This window comes from Jaculus jaculus, chromosome 8, assembly GCF_020740685.1.
Source record: "Jaculus jaculus isolate mJacJac1 chromosome 8, mJacJac1.mat.Y.cur, whole genome shotgun sequence".
Lineage (NCBI taxonomy): Eukaryota > Metazoa > Chordata > Mammalia > Rodentia > Dipodidae > Jaculus > Jaculus jaculus.
In genome coordinates, this window is record NC_059109.1 from 74,114,540 (window position 1) to 74,132,032 (window position 17,493).

The 17,493-nt window shown below is 47.9% G+C and overlaps 1 protein-coding gene across 3 annotated transcripts in view; it reads left to right on the top strand.

Annotated features, from left to right (window-relative positions):
* The window catches only part of Galnt9 (polypeptide N-acetylgalactosaminyltransferase 9), a 77,062-nt gene that overhangs the window by 36,516 nt on the left and 23,053 nt on the right, over positions 1-17,493 (top strand). For all 3 annotated transcript variants that reach the window (XM_004668873.2, XM_045156908.1, XM_045156910.1), the window contains 4 exons: positions 3,501-3,667; positions 5,095-5,269; positions 7,044-7,241; positions 13,813-13,930. In XM_004668873.2, the coding sequence (XP_004668930.1) occupies positions 3,501-3,667; positions 5,095-5,269; positions 7,044-7,241; positions 13,813-13,930 (658 nt within the window). The remainder of the gene's footprint in view (positions 1-3,500; positions 3,668-5,094; positions 5,270-7,043; positions 7,242-13,812; positions 13,931-17,493) is intronic.

Sequence of the window (17,493 nt, forward strand, 5' to 3'; positions counted from 1 at the left end):
AAGAGCTTCCACACCCCGTAAGTGGAAGGTGGCTGATGACCAGGCTAAAGTGAAGCCCCTAGAAGGAAAGGCAGTGAACAGAGACTGAGAACCACATCCTGGTAAAAAAGGGAGGGCCTCTCTCTCTCTCTCTCTCTCTCTCCCTCTCTCTCTCTCTCTCTGTTTCTCTCTCTCTCATGGGCTTCATCAAGGCCTGAGACAGGAAGCTCAAAAAACATGATACCCTAAATAACCAACCCTTTCTGGCCAAAGGTTCCTTAGAACAAGTACACATGTCCAGTGGCCAAGTCCATGAGGTCCTGTCCTGAAACCCCCAAATGGAGAAAGAGGTGTGGTCCATCCTACTCCATTTCGGCCATCCCCTCCAAATAGCATGAGACCATGCTTACAAGAGGGGCTCGTGTTTCGAGCTCCTTCCATCCATCCTCTTTCACAGGTCTGCTGGGGAGAAGACCGTGATGGAGAGCACAGACGAGGAACATGGGAGTGAGGCCCATGAGCTGGGTGACAAGACAGTTGTCAGGGGTCTTAAGTAACACAGTGGCCTGCTAGTGGAATGTGGCAAGCAGCCTCCTCCTGTCCTATGGGAAGGCCCATGGATACTTCTGTACAGTGACAGCTCCTGAAGACTCTCTGAGGAAGTATTTTCTGCCTCGAGGTTTTCTTTCTGCTTTACACACCTTTACAAGTTCATGAAAATTCCAACTTTCTCCTCTACAGATAAATGGAGTGAGGTCTTCTTCCCAGGAAGCATTTGTCTGGATGATGAAATCTCGTGGCTGAGCATCTGCTGCCCATTTCAATGCAGTGGTGTCATGTAAAAACTGCCCCTTGAAAGACACACTGGGGACTGGAGATGCAACCTGGCCAGGGAGGAGGCGGCTGCCAGTGGGAGGCCCAGCTTCTCTCCTGGCTTAGATTCTGACGCCACACCAAGGACAAAAGGCCCCTGTCTCAGGTGGGGTGGTTGGTGCTCCTGAGTTAAGAGAGGATTGAAGGGCCCGTGATGAGTAGGTACTGGGTGTGCGCCAGCAGCCCTGCCCTAGCGCCATAGCAAGCTCTTGGAGCTCAGCTCCTCCTCGGACTGTGGAATAAGCATTGTTGTTCCTGGTAATGCAGCCTGAATTGTGCCCCGCCCCACACAACTCACTTTGAAGTCCTAACCCCTAGGATCTCAGCTTCATTTAGAAAAGGGGCTACTGTGGATGTGATCGCTTAAGATGAGGAAGTGGCCCCATCCCCATGTGACTGCGTTCCTTTGAAGCCGGGGGGTGGGGGGTGGCAGTATAGGAGCTTGTATGCCTGTTCATTCCTGCTTTGCAGGGAATGTTGTGGTTTTCTATGTTGCAAAGACATGGCACTTTCTGCAAATGTTCTAAGAGCATTTGGAAAAATAAAAAATAAAAACTGTCCCTAAAGCATTTGCGATGTGTCATGTAATTCCTCTGAGCTTCTGCTCCTCTACCTCATGCCATCTGCAATGCTGATGCCACCACACCTCTTTGTCAGATTCTCTTGCTCTGCCTAACAGTCTCTCCCGAGTGTGCTGAGCTTCTAGCTCCCTTGGTGAGAAAGGCTTGTCACTATTTCATTTCCCTCAGAATTAGCCCTTCTTACACCCAATGCTGTCACACCCCTGTCTACCCTTGTGCAATGAATATTCACTGATTTCTGGAGGGGTGGTAGTGGTCGCCTGACATACCTCTCCCATCATACCATGTTTCTAGCCTTTCACAAGTCTCTCTCCTTTAACTGGGCCACCGTCAGCAACAAATGAAGATGTGTTTAACGTAATGGAATTGCCTCTCCCATTGTAAGAAAAATGTATTTATTTTTATAGAAGGCAACAACCCTGAGTTGGTTTTGTCCCTTGCTTAACCTAGTTAGCTTGTTTTTGTTTCCTCTTTCATCCAGTTTTTCTTCCTTGTTCTTACTGTTGTTCTAAGACCAAGTCTTGCTCTAGCCTGGCTATTCTCAAACTCATGGTGATACTTCTGTCTTAGCCTCCTGAGCACTGGGATTACCAGTGTGAGCCATTTCACCAGGCTCATTTCTCCTCTTCCTCTTCCTTCTTTTTTTGGTTTGGTTTTTTTGTTTGTTTGCTTTCTTTTTGTTTGCTTGTTTGTTTGTTTTTGAGGGAAGCCCAACAAACTTCCCCTTTTTATGAGAGAGAGACAGAAAGAGTATTGGTATGCTAGGGCCTCCAGCCACTGCAATCAAACTCCAGACACATGTGCCACCTTGTGCACGTGTGCAACCTTGTGCACGTGTGTCGCTTTGTGCATCTGAGTTACATGGGACATGGAGAGTTGAGCATGAGTCCTTAGGCTTTGTAGGCAAGCACTTTAACTGCTAAGCCATCTCTCCAGCCCTGGTTTGGGTTTTTGAAACAGGATCTTATGGCTGACCTCAAACTCACTATGTACCCAAGAATGACCTGGATCCTCTTATCTTAACCTCCTGAGTGCTGAATTTAGAGAATATGCCACCATATCTGGTTTTAAATATATTTTGCACCCAGGTTTATTTTTTCATTTTTGACGGTGATCCCAGTTGCTGTTTGTCTAACTCCTGTGTATTTGCACATACTTTCACTGCTGTTTGACGTATGGCTTTTGTCCCTCCCCTGGCAAGGACATCTGTCTGTGGTGCTGGCCCACAAACGTGGATTACTGGCTGTCCCTGTTCTATCTTCTCCTGTGCCCCCATCTCCAAAATCCAGCTTCAGAGGCACAGAGCTTACTCCCTCCATCTTGCCCCTTGACTCTCATGGGAGTTTGTCATTCTTAGTTTCCAACAACCAGGCATCCCCTGCACACCTCCTCTGGCTCAGCAGCCACTGTGCTAGGTGTCAGGACTATGCAATCTGCACTGCCCATGACTTGTTCCTGATCCTGCTCTGAGACTGTAGGCACTGCTGGGGCTAAGCTGAGAAGATGGTGTGCTAGGGTCTGAGTGGCCCAGCTCCTTCCACTGGCCCTCATGAGTCTCTCTGTTCCCTCATTGCTGAATGTTCTTTACATAGTGAGAAAGGCTCAGTATGGGACCAACAAGGACCAGAACCAGAAGTCTACTAAACCTCCTTCAGGCTGGAAAGACAACAGCAGGCTATTGCACTGGAGGTCATGGCTTCTAAAGGAATGTGGTAGGCTGTTTCTTTTTGTAGTATTCCATGATTTTTAACTTGATTTTTATTTATTTATTTGAGAGAGAGAAAAAGAGGCAGAGAGAGAGGGAGAGAGAAAATGGGAGCACCAGGGCCTCCAGCCACTGCAAACAAACTCCAGACGCATGTGTCCCCTTGTGAATCTGGTTTTCTTGGGTCCTAGGGTATCAAACCGAGGTTCTTTGGCTTTGCAGGCAAACGCCTTAATCTCAAGCCCATATTCCATGATTTTTATTGACCATGTTGCTCCTGTTCAGACTTTAGAACAGGACAGGTTGGTGCCCCACAGGTATGGTACCTGCTGTGTCCTCCACTGACTGCTAATCTCCCATAGGTGCAAACAGCTGACCTATTCTGAAGACTTGCCCCAGGTCTCCGTGGTCTTCATCTTTGTCAATGAGGCACTCTCAGTCATTCTGCGCTCTGTGCACAGTGTAGTCAACCACACACCCTCCCAGCTCCTGAAAGAGGTCATTCTGGTAGATGACAACAGTGACAATGGTGAGTGGCTGCCATGCTATGCAAGGGTGGTGCTGTGCTGGGCACACAGCTCTGGGTAGGTTGCAATCTCCTAAAACTGTCTCAGCCAAGGGATGCTAATGGCACTCTAAGCCACATACTCAGCTCTGGAGACAACAGAACACAATGGAGGTAAGGACAGGGGAAGCTCCTTGGTGAGTGTCCTCCTTCCTTCAGTGGCTGGCAGCAATGTCTGGGGCTCTAGGCTATGACCCACTACTGTATCCACACATAGTCCTCCCTGTAACTCTGAGTCCTCTTTTCATGAGGCCACTACCAATGGATTTAATGACCATTACAACTATCTAGTGTGGTGTGTGTAAGTGTTGCATCCCTGTCTTTCAAAATTTGGAAAAAGTGAGCCAGGTGTGCTGGCACATGCCTTTAATCCCAGCACTTGTGAGGCAGAGGTAGGAGTATCACTGTGAGGTTGAGGCCACCCTGAGACTACATAGTGAATTCCAGGTCAACCTGGGCTAGAGCAGCACCCGACCTCAAAAAAAAATTGGAAAAAGTAAGACTAACAAAATTTACCATTTAAGTGTACTGATGATGACATTGATGTGCAACCACCACATCTACCACAGAACCACAACCACCTCATCTACTAAGAGCCACAACCACATTATCTACCACAGAAATCTCTTTTTGGTCATTTGAGACAGGGTGTCATCCAGGTTGACAATCAGTATTAATCATCATAGTTTGGGATGATAAGAGTTCCATGGCCTGATATGGTGGCAAACACCTGTAATCTCAACACTTAGGAGGTTGAGGAAGGAACCTCTATGAGTTCAAATCCAGCTTGGACTACATAAAGAGTTCCAAGTCATTCAGGGATACAGGATGACACTCTGTCTCAAATGACCAAAAAGAGATTTCTGTGGTAGATACTGAACATCAGCTCCCCACCCCACCCTAGTCCCTAGAACATTCCTATTGCCTCTCTGTGGATTGATTGGCTCTAAACATCATGTGGGCAATCAAATTGTATTTTTCTTTAGTAATTGGCTTATTTCACTTAGCATGTTAACATGGCCCCTCCATATAGCAGCAGGTGTCAGAGCTTCTTTCCTATTAAGGCCAAGTGACTCCTCTATTAACCTGTTCATCTGTCCAGGGCCTTTGTTTCTGTGTGATGCTCAATAGCTGGGATCTGTCTCCTACCTCCATTGTTTATGTCCACCTGACATGTTCTTAACTTTCTCCTTTACTGCCTTTCCCACTGAAGTAACAGCTTTGTGGGGCTGGAATCTTGTCCCCCCCCACCCATGGTATACCCAGCTTGTTAGATTTCACCCAGTTCCAGTGGGGCCTCAAAGTATGTTTATGAAATGCTGATCCATGAGTTCAATGGTCTGGGGCTCTATTCCATGTGATACCCTAACATACCTCTCTTTCCTTTCCAGTGGAATTAAAGTTCAACCTGGATCAGTACGTCCACAAGAGGTACCCAGGCCTTGTGAAAGTCGTGCGAAATAGCCGGAGAGAAGGCCTGATCCGTGCACGGCTGCAGGGATGGAAGGTGGCCACAGCCCCTGTTGTTGGTTTCTTTGATGCCCATGTGGAATTCAACACAGGCTGGTGAGGGCTGGGGCGGGTGAACACATGGTTTACACCTTTGGGGCTCTGATCTGGGTACACAAGGCTGGGAGTTGGCTGTTGTGGGACATGCAAGGCCCTGAAAGGTTTACAGAGGCTCTGAGCACTAGCAGACACAGCTGAGGGACTTTTTGACCTTGTGGAAAATTCTAGATCAAGGAGTTCATACTTCTTCTCACTCAGGAAGAGGATTGAACTCAAATAAGAAAGTAAGGGAGTTATGTGGCATGAAGTAAAGGGGACATCCCCTCCCTGTGTCACAATCCAGAAAGTGTGCAGGGTGGCTTTGAGGAGCACCCTGATCCCCTCCGAGGAGGCTTGGGCTCTTATGGCCTTCTTCTAGAGCTCTTTGAGGCAATCCTTCTTTTCCCATGATTCTGTCACCTGCTCATATCCTGTCTCACCAATTGTTGTCATCTGTCCCCTTCAGGGACACCCCATACAGTTGGTGTGTGTTGTGCATTACACAACAACGACAATGTACCATCAACTCCCTGAGGGATGGTGGAAACCTTTAAGAGCAAATCTGTCATGTCAAAATGCAAGTTAAACCTGGTGTGACTTTAATTTTCATAACTAGGAACCCAGCTATAGCAAGTAGCAAATAACGCCCTTCCCAGCATCACCTGCACTGTAGATCCTGCATAGTTAGCAGAGTGGCATTTACAGAGTCTTCTTTGGCATGCTTTGCTCATTAATTAATCAATTCAATCTTCTCCCAAAGCTGAGACGTAGGTAAATACAGGCTGTTACTAGAGGGATGCATGGGGCTCTCCCGAATGGGATCAGGGGCTTGCCCTCCCCATGCTGCTCTCTCTCGGCCTTCTCATCACCAAGGCATTTGAGCCTTTAAACCACTGTTCAGCTTGATCTTGGGCTCTAGGTGGACCCCAGCTTGGACATGGCCTCTTGGGCCCACCTTATCCTTATTAACAATGAGTCCCTGAGGGCTAGGGCTGCCCTGCCACCTGTAGGTTCTCACACGGATGAGATGTGAGACAGCCCACTGATCTGGCTCCTGCCTTTCTGCCGTTAGTGCCTCTCCTGCCCCTTTCTCCTGTAGCCTCCTGGCCAAACCCCCAACACCACCAGCACATGTGACATGCACCAGGGCTTGTGCAGCATAGAAGGTCCATCCTCACTCCCAATGCTCTCAGGCTGCCTCCCACTCAGTGCCCAGCATCCTTTCAAACTACAGAACTCATCCTGCTTTCTGTTCCTTGCACCTTCTCATACATCCTTTCCTCAAGTGTTATTGTCCACATCCTCTCTCTACCAGGGCCTGTGGAGTAGGCAATGCACTGCCCACACTATACTATAAACTCCATGAAACATGAATATTTGATTTCATTCATGTATTCTAGTCCATTAAGACAAGGTGTGGCCAGAAGTAGATCTTTAATACTTGCAAATGCCTCAGGTGCAGGTAGGAAGGGAAGGGTGGGATTAGGATGGAAGGCCTCTGCGGGGCTTTTCAAGTCTTGGCTGACTCCATGGGAATTCTCAAGTGTCCTTGTGTCCATCACCAACCAATCAGGAAGGGTGAGGCCTCAGTCAGAGTGGGGCTGCTGGCAAGGCCAATGGCCATCCATAGTTCACACAGCTGCCCAGCAGGTAGGAGTTAAACCAAACACAAAGTCTAGGTGAGGGCACTGTACTCTGATCAGCAAGACTCCTGCCTCTGGGAGAAGTGGCTATTCCCTGGGTGGGTGAGGATCCTGGAAAATGCCTTACTCATGGCCAGTGCCTCCCACAGGGCTGAGCCTGCCCTCACACGGATCCGGGAGGACCGCCGACGGATCATCCTGCCGGCCATTGACAACATCAAGTACAGCACATTTGAGGTGCAGCAATATGCCAGTGCTGCTCATGGCTACAACTGGGGCCTGTGGTGTATGTACATCATCCCCCCTCAGGACTGGCTGGACCGTGGTGATGAGTCAGCACCCATCAGGTGAGCCAGGGGCAGCACGAGGGCCAGGAGGTATCATCATAGGTGGTTTAGCATGGCAGGAAGGCCATTCCCATGCAGAAGCCCAGCCTGCACCTGCATCCAGGAAGGCCCCAGTTGAAGGAGACTCTAGGGAGGGACAAAGACAGCCAGAGCTACGGGGGCGCTTAGTACAGGAAACCTGGGCAGAGTTGGCTTAGCCAGAAGGATGACCAGGTCAAATCAGATAGGATGAGTGGCAGAAAAGAGGCAGAGGGAAAGAAAGGAGACAGACAGAAAGACAGACAGTAGAGCAAGACAGAGAGAAACAGAAATACAGAGGTGGAGAGAGAGATGGGGACAGAAAGACAGATAGGGGAGAGAGAAAGAGGGGGAGAGGGAGAGAGACTAGAGATGGAAAGAAGGTAGCAACAGTAGGGAAGCCCTGGGTGCGGGTACAAAAGGCAGCAAAGCCCGCGGACAACGTGGTGCTCTAAGACAGAGACTCCAGCTTCCATGATTGTGCTGCAAAACATTTGTCTTTAGTTTCACTTAGCTCTTTGGACTTAAGGAGGGGAGATTTTAACAGTTTTTAAAAACATGATTCCAGTGTTTCACAAGAACTGGGGCATCTCACTGGTCCAAGACAATGGGCCCTGCCAAGGACGCAGGCACTCCTCCAGTCTCAGCCACTCATTGTCATCCCTGCAGAGTCCGTTTCTTTCACATGGCTGGTATTGTCATTCTCACCACAATAGAGCTGCACTTTTCAGACCCTTCCTCAGGCTTCCACCATCTGATGAGCCTCTAAGAAATCTGCACCTAGGCACATAGTGGCTTGTGCTACTTTCTCCTGGAGATCCCACTGGGTGCTGGCATTGTCCCTGAAGCAAATAAGTACCTCCAGACCTTGCAGGGCTATGAGCACCTTTAGTCACTTTGCCTGGACTCTCCATGGGCTATGGATCCTAAGGATTTAGCAGGACTCCTTCCTTGACTCCTGGTGTAAAACAGTGCATCCCAACTGAAATAAGCCACCCTGATTGTGAATGACTGAGACCATCCATTGTGGCACATTGGATTATAGAGGGTCTCCTGAAACCTTTTTTGTTTGTTTGTCTGTTTTGTTGTTTATTTTTATTTATTTATTTGAGAGCGACAGGGAGAGAAAGAGGCAGATAGATAGAGAATGGGCACGTCAAGGTCTCCAGCCACTTCAAATGAACTCCAGATACATGCACCCCTGTGCATCTGGCTTATGTGGGTCCTGGGGAATTAAGCCTCAAACCGGGGTCCTTAGGCTTCACAAGCAAGCACTTAACCACTAAGCCATCTCTCCAGCCCTCTCCTGAAGCCTTTTATGCTGGTGCATAGTTTTGCAAACTGTAGAAGCCACTTATTTGAACACCATGGAAGCTCTGAGGCCTGGTGTGCATCTCCCTTGTGCTGACAAAGCACCATTGGTAGTAAATCCAGGGTAACCTGAATGCTCAGCAGCAAAGTTGAAACATTGGCAGATGTCACTTTCCCCAGCACACATTTCACACTTCACAGAAAGAAAATAAATGCTTATATCCCAGGGGAAATGGCTCAAAATGATTAAGACTAATGAGCTCCCAATTGGCAAAGCACACTACCAATCTCTCCTCTCCACCTTCCCCTCTGGCTCCACATGGTCATTTTCTCAGAGATGGACCAGGAATCTCAGAGCTCAGCTCTAGCTGCTAGATCTAGTCACAAAGCTCCTCACCACAGGATGTGCACAGATGGCTCCCCTGGGGATTGCTGGAGCAGGAAGTGATATGTGATATTCTGAAGGTTATTTTTCTTCATTTGAAATGCACTTCATGATCCCAATTAGCAGCAAGATGAAATGCCTGTGTGTGACATTTTAGAAGTCAGTGAAAGTCAGAAGTCCAATGGGAGGATGTGAGGCATCTTCCACAATTTTTTGCAGGTTCTGGATACCTAAGCAACAATAGGAAACAGGTTTGCTAGACTGATTGAGTCTTGTTACCAAAATGCCCCTTTAATATTACCTAGAAAACTGTTAAAACCTAATGCCAGAATCCAACCAACTAATGGGGACAAATTAACAGATACTACATTTTAGTTTTTCTTCCTCTGACCTTTTTTGTTTTGTTTTGTTTTGTTTTTTGTTTTTCAAGGCAGGGTCTCACTCTTGCCCAGGCTGACCTGGAATTCACTCGGTATTCTCAGGGTAGCCTTGAACTCATGGTGATCCTCTTACCTCTGCCTCCCAAGTGCTGGGATTAAAGGTGTGCGCCACCATGCCCAGCCCGATGTCACTTTTTTAAAAAGATAGGCACAAGGCCAACCACCTGAAAGATGCCAAACAGAAGCTCCAGTTGAAAAGATGTAAATGGAAGCTTGATAAGACACCACTACATGCCCACTAGATTACTGAAATGAAGACTCAACACCAAGTGCTGATGTGCAGATGGAACACACAGAAACACGTGCCTGGCAGGTGGAAGGAAGATAAATATGGAAGTCACTTTGGAGACCTGGTATCAAACTTCCTTTATGACCTAGCATTTTATTCCTAGTTCACACAAATGAATGAAAACATGGCATTAATTACCTTACTGTTGCTGTGACAAAATACCTAACATGAAGCAACTTAAGAAGAAGAAATGTTGTTTAGATTTACAGTTCAAGGTTACAAGTCATGGTGGGGAAAGCGTGGTGACAGGAGTTACAGCCAGCTGGTCACATTCAGTCCATAGTGAGGAAGCAGAGAGCTGTGAAGGCTCTGGGAAAGAAGAAGCCTGTCAGACGTCACCTCCCTCACACTGGAGGATGAGGAACAGGCAGAAGTCCTAGCAAGCAAGTTTCTCACACAGTTGAAGCTCTTGACTTTTAATCATTTTGACCAAGCTCATCTCCCCTCAAAAAAGTGACCAGTTTCCAATGGGAAAACACCTTCCAACAGACATCTGTCCATCTTCCACAGCTTTCCATTAAGGACTAGAGGTCATTTATCAGACTGTGCATTGAGAAAGAGAAGTAACAAAATTTCCCATTTTCAGATACTGGTTCTGATCTGTCCTCAACTCTTGAGGCAATTTTCTGGTAGGCTCCACTCAGACCCACGGCTTCTGTAAATTAGGTGCTAAGAGTACTGGCTCCAGTCCATCCCACCAAGACTCAGATTCACCTCTACAGTCTCTAAGTACAGAATTGGACTAGTATTCCACAAAGGATAGAACCATCAGAAACAAAAGGTAGAGGTGTCGAAGAGAGGGGTGGACCAGCAGAGGAAAGCCAGTGAAGCTCAGTGCCCTGGGGACAGAGAAGGAGCCTGCATTTCTATTTTTCAACAGTTCTTTGGGATTACAGAAGCCCGCCACAGCTTCTGACTTTTCACATGGAGTCTGGGAATCAAACTTGAGTACTCGAGCTTGAGCAGCAAGTGCTTTATGCACTGAGCCATCTCCCCAGCTCCTGATCCATTTTTAATGTTACAACAACAGAGCTTGGCCAGTCCTACGGGCCCGGAAGATAGAGTTAGAGATAGGAGATAGGGGGTTTGGGATAAGCAGATCCCCCAGCCAGAAACTTATGAGACCTGTTTCTGTGTCTTGCTGTCTCTTGAATGTTACAGATGGCACTGAAATGGGGGCCATACCCATAATACCCAGAACACCCCCCCTAGACCCAGGAAGCCCTCAACTGAGGGATCCTCAGTTCTGCTGTTTTCTGTAATCACAGCTGATTCTGCCACTGTTGCCTCCAGAGTTTAGGGTTATTTTGGAACTCAGTGATGATAAAAAGTCGTCACCTGCTAAAACAGCCTTAGCAGGGAATTCAGCACTTCTCTTCATCATAAATCCCCTAGGGTTGCCATTGTGAAGACAGAAGACGTACCTGTGCTTGCAATCACAACTTAACCAATTGAGTGCTTGCTACTGAGAATCAAAGGATCAAAGACAGTATGGAAATTCCATCACGACCAGTGTTGTGACGAAAATCTAATCCTAGAACAAGTTTCATCTTTGTACTAATAAAGGAAAATCTCTTTTTAATGCCCCTGTGGCTCTCAGATGGGCTTTTACCTCTGATTTTTTCAGTGCGGATGGCAGAAGTGCTTCTTTCAAACTATGACAGACCAATGTCTTTCCATTGTTTTTATTGGAAAGATCCAAGCCTGCAAGAGGAGTGGAAGATGAGGAACCAGAGATGTGAGTAGGGCTACAGGGGAGTAGCCTGCCCTTCTTCAGCTTGCAGAGAAGTGAACCGTTTTGCTGAGTTCCTCAAAGCACCTTGGGCCTAGAGGAAGCTAAGCCACAGGAACCAAGGAAATCGCCTTTGTTCTGAGGCAAAATCTTTCCTGCAAAACTTAGAAGGTTCAGGCGTGGCATGTGGCTTGTGGTCCATTTGTGGCTGTGGCTGTGTGTGTGTGTTGTGGTGCCCGTAGTCTCGCCTGTGCAGGTGTCAGGGCACTTGGCTACAGCTGCTGGAGCAGAATATGAGAGTCCTGCTCTGTGCTCTTCTGCCTGGTCTTGTTCTGAGCAGAGTGTCTCAGGCAGGGCTTCCACGATTCTTAGGTCTCTGCTTCCATGAAGGACTGGGGCTACAGGCATACTTGCTTGCTCAGAAACACGCAACTGCTGAGCCATCTCTCTAGCCCTACATATACTTAAAAAAAAAGTTTAAAAAAGGTTTTTAAACAGGTTTATGTGTGCAAAAAAAAAAAGGTTTTTAAATTTTTATTTATTTGAGAGAGAGAGAAATAAGCAGGTGTAGTGAGAGACAGAGAGAGAGAGAGACAGAATGGGCCCACCAGGGCCTTTAGCCACTACAAACGAACTCCAGGTGTGTGTGCCCCTTTGTGTACCAGGCTTACATGTGTCCTAGAGAATCGAACGTGGGTGCTGCCTTTTCTTCCTCTTTTCTTTCTTTCTTTTTTTTGGGGGGGAGAGCAAGCCCAACAGCCTGGCTTTTTTTATGTGAGAGAGAATTAGTGCACCAGGGCTTCCAACCACGGTAATCGAACTCCAGATATATGTACCACCTTGTGCGCATGTGTGACCTTAGTGCTTGTGTCACCTTGTGCATCTGGCCTATGTGCGACCTGGAGAGAAGAACATGAGTCCTTAGGCTTCACAATTAAGTGCCTTAACTGCTGAGCCATCTCTCCAGCCCCTTCTTTTCTTTTTTAAAGCTGTGTGTGTGTGTGTGTGTGTGTGTGTGTGTGTGTGTGTGTGTGTGTGTGTAAGGGTGCACTAAGGTCTTTTGCTGCTGCAAATGAATGCCTGCCCAGCTTTATGTGGGTGGCTAAGGAGTCAAACCCTAGCTGGCATGTTTTGTAAGCAAGAGCCTTTAATCACTGAGATCTCCACAGGTCCCCTTCTACTTCTTTTCTTTCTCTTTTTACTCACTTGCTAGACATTGATACGCCTTATACTTTGCCCACCCACCTACATGTGTGCCATGTCACTGAGGTGCCATACACTCACTCTCCACCCACACCAGGTCCTGCTTTGGTTGCTTTCTCACCATGCCACCACATTCTAGGAACACACACACACACACACACACACAAACATGCTGCTGGATTCTTGGTGCCTATCAGGAAAAAATTCATGATTTCATCCATGTGTCATAGGCTATTTGCTGCTATTTTTAAAAAATTTTTTTGTTCTTTATTTATTGGAGAGTGACAGAGAGAGAGAGAGAGGGAGAGAATGGGCGCTCCAGGGCTTCCAGCCTCTGCAAACAAACTCCAGATGCCTGCGCCCCCTTGTACATCTGGCTAACATGGTTCCTGGGAAATTGAGCCTCGAACCGGTGTCCTTAGGCTTCACAGGCAAGCGCTTAACCGCTAAGCCACCTCTCCAGCCCTGCTGCTATTTTTAAATATGTGTATTTAAATAGGATCATTACATGGAAAATAGTACAGTTGGCAGTCTAATCTTTTTTTTTTCAAGGTAGGGTTTCACCCTAGCCCAGGCTGACCTGGAATTTACTATGTATTCTCAGGATGGCCTCGAACTCATGGCAATCCTCCTACCTCTGCCTCCCAAGTGCTGGAGTTAAAGGCATGTGCTACCATGCCCGGCTTGACAGTCTGTTCTTATAGCTGCACAGGTGTGTACTCTCTCACTCCAAGGTATGTCATTCAGGAATGTCAGTGAAATTTCATGTAGCTGAGCAGTGCACAATCTATACAACCGCCCACTGAAACCCTGAATACTGATTCACAGAAAGACTAGACATTGAAAGAGGTAGACAGGAATCTTTCACATGCAGGAAAGGGTCCAAAGCTCTCTGGATAAACTGACTACTTCTTTAGTACCATACTATGCTTTTTGTGATCTGTTGAAGCCACACAACCAAAGTTGAGCTCTTGGATTCTGGTCTGTGCTATGCTACCAGGCCCTGAGAGAGAACAATATGTACAAGTCCATGGAAACTGGAGAAATGGTTACCTGCTGTACCCAAGACACCATGCTATGGATGGGGACAAGAAATGCAGGGTGGGGGAGGGAGAGGCTGGGGTCCCACTCAGCAGATGGACACAGGGCCACACCCCAGCGACAACCTCATGTGGTGGTCTCTGCTTGCCTAGGACACCTGCCATGATCGGCTGCTCCTTTGTGGTGGACCGGGAGTACTTCAGGGACATTGGCCTGCTGGACCCGGGCATGGAGGTTTATGGTGCAGAAAACATTGAGCTGGGGATGCGGGTGAGTGTGCACAGGGCAGAAATGCTCTGAAGGGCCAAAACTGCCCACAAATGTGGGTGTGAGACCCAGGCTTCTTGGAAGGCTGTTTCAGCTCAGCTGAAATGAAGGGCCAATGGGAATCCTTGCCAGAGACTTCTAAGGAGAAAAAGACTTAGAGTTCTGTCAGTAAGTTGATAATGGCAGATAGTGCCTGTATGTCTACTGACATTTCAAGCCTTTTCTTGCATCATGAAGCATCCAAGGACAGGGCTGGCTGAAAAAGTTTCAGTGCAAAGGGCTTGACAGGCCTTGGTGGGGAGAAAATTCAACTGCACCCTGCTATGACATCTCAGTTGCAGGCAGGAGGCAGGGCACCCATGGGTGATGCAGGCACAAAAGCTCCCAAGAGGGGTCTCTTCTTGGGGAGCATGGGGACAGTCTGTGTCAGAGGCATTAGGTAGAACTGGGTAGGGTGTCTAGCTGCAGAAGGCTGGGTCCCTACCTCAGAGCAGAGCTCTCCGCATTGTAGGGTTGATATTCTGATCCTAGCCTTCCCTGTACAGCCCTTGTAAGCTAGAAATGGGCACAGCCCTTGCTGTATTTTACTTCTGTTTCCCCATATCACCTGGCCTCCAGATAAGTCCATTTAATGTTTGTGATAAGCACCCTATAACTAGACTGCGTGGCTTCAGAGGGAACAGGAAAGGAGGACCCTGCATCCCCATAGCCCAGATTCCAGGGCAGAGTAACAAGAGAAAAGAAAGTGTTATTTAGCAGGGAAAGCAGAGGGGGAAATGAGGAAATTCGGAGACAGAGTTGGAGGTTGTTACCCATGAAGGTGGTATCTAAGGAAAGACACTGTAGGGAAGGGATGCAGCAGAGGGATCCAAAATAGTGGGGAAGAGGTATTGCAGCAAAGACTAGTAGGTGCAAAGGCCCTGAGGCATCATAGGATGCTCCAGAGGCTTGTGTGGAATTGGCCGGGAGGGCTGAAGGGCAGATTACCTGCTGAGGCTATGAAGTAGGAAGGGAAAGCACAAGGCTCGGTCTGGCACCCTCATCCAGGATGCCTCTGCCCTGTGAGCCAAGGATGGAAGAGAACAGGTGGGGCTGAGATACAGGAGGGAGAAAGATACAAAGGAAATGGAAACGGAGAATGGGGTTAACTCCTTAAACTTTGGACAGTTCTGAAGGAGGCCAGGATGTAAAGGGGTGCTGGGGGTTCAAGAAAGTCCTTGAACTCCAACCCCTAGTTTGTTTTTAAATTTTTTTTAATATTTATTTATTTATTTATTTAAGAGCGACAGGCACAGAGAGAAAGACAGATAGAGGGAGAGAGAGAATGGGCGTGCCAGGGCTTCCAGCCTCTGCAAACGAACTCCAGACGCGTGCGCCCCCTTGTGCATCTGGCTAACATGGGACCTGGGGAACCAAGCCTCGAACCGGGGTCCTTAGGCTTCACAGGCAAGCGCTTAACCGCTAAGCCATCTCTCCAGCCCTTGTTTTTAATTTTAAACAAAGAATTGAATTTAAAAAGCTGAGAAGGATAATTATTAAATTATTGTATTTATTGAAGGAAGGACAGAGCCGAGGAAAGGCACCCATGTGGCTAGAGATCCCACATGGAAAGCCTGGGGGAAAAGCACAGAAAGAAAAGAGAAAACAAAGGTCAAGGAGCTCCTGCCATGTGAGGAGCTGGAGGGGATAAAGAGCCATGCGGACAGTACATGCTAGAGGACCCTCCCCTTGGCTCAACCCAGCTGGGTCTGGCCTAGCTGAGGGAAAAACTCACCCGCAGCTGGAAGTTCCCAAGTGGTCAGAGAGCCTGCCCTCCACTTGTAACCTCCCTCCCAGGAGGGGTCCTTGTTGTTTGTGGAAAAAAAGGTCTAGGGAACTAGGCAAGAGATAAGAAGTCAAAACATTGATTTCTAGCAAGTGCAAACTTTCCTGTCTTTTTTATCTTCAAGGGTCCAGTCACCCTAACTGTGCCCCCCTATCAAGGAGCTTGGTGGTGGACAGTTGGGGAGAAGGCAGCTCTGCCCTATTGGTCTTGTGCAGCTGGAAAGACAGAGGAGCCATGGTTGAGAGGCTCACTATCACCCATCCCTCCACAGAGGCCTTGCAGCAGTCCATATGGCTGTTGCTGCAGCTAGAAATTGGAGCCTTGCTGGCTAGAAGAGATTGGTCAGAGAGGCTGCTTCCCCATTCACAGCTGCCCCACCATCATTCTGAGTATTTTGTGGAGAAAATAACTGTTCAATGCATTTATTTATTTTTTTTTAAGTAGGGTCTCACTCTAGCAGGGGCTGGCCTGGAATTCACGATGTAGTCCTAGACTGTCCTTGAACTCACAGCAATTCTCCTACCTCTGCCTCCTGAGTGCTGGGATTAAAGGTGTGTGCTACCATGCCCAGCTTCAATTCATTATTTTATCCTGAAAATTAACAAATCCAGGTTGGATGGGAGCTGGTAATCTAGACTGTGTTCATACCCAGCCAGGCTCAGGGATGAAGGCCAAGGGACTGAGGTCATGGACAGGGTGCAAACCTCCTGAGGCCATATGTGGTAGGCATAGGGCACCAGCCTTCTTACAAGGACTGTGGTCCAATCTTCACACCAGCTTGTGGTGGCTGCTTTGCTAAAGCAATCATATTTGTTCCTCATGATCTGGTTTATGTGAGAGCATAGAACTCAGGGGTGGATCCAAGAATAGGAGTCTGAGCTTCCTCTGTCTGGGACTAGATGCCGAATACACTGTACACAAGCCAGGGATGTCTAACGCTGGAGAGGCCAAAGCACCACATGCAGAGTGACATTGGGTCTGTCTAGCTTAGCTGGGGCCCAGCAACAGCCAGATGGGACATGAAGAAGCTTCTAGATGACTGTAGCCCTCAATGCCTCTCACTGGGGCTAGACAGAGTGAAGAGATACCCCACTATGTCCCTTTCAAACATCTAACCCACAGAATCCATTCTTTTTTTAAAAAAATTTTTTGTTTATTTGAGAGCAACAGACACAGAGAGAAAGAGGGAGAGAGAGAGAGAGAGAGAAAGAGAGAGAGAGAGAGAGAGAGAGAGAGAGAGAGAGAGAGAGAGAGAATGGGTGCACCAGGGCCTCCAGCCACTGCAAACGAACTCCAGACACATGCGCCCCCTTGTGCATCCGGCTAATGTCGGTCCTAGGGAATCGAGCCTCGAGCCTGGGTCCTTAGGCTTCTCAGGCAAGCTCTTAACTGCTAAGCCATCTCTCTAGCCCAGAATCCATTCTTATAATGAAGAAAAAGCACTTGTTAGGCTAAGGAGATGCTCAGTGGTTAATAATGTTTGCCATTTAAGCATGAAGGCCTCTTGGGCAGGAGACTGCAAGTTCAACTCCCCAGAACCCATGTAAAAAGCAAGGTCTGGCTACATACATCTGTAACCCTGGTCTGCAAGGGAATAGAAATTCACTAGGGCTCATGGATGGACATCAGCTCCAGGTTGAGGGAGTGACCATGTTTCAAGGATGGATGAGTGATGAAAACAAGGACATCTGACGTTCTCCTCTGGCTTCTGTGTGTATGCACATGAGGCATATGCATCTGC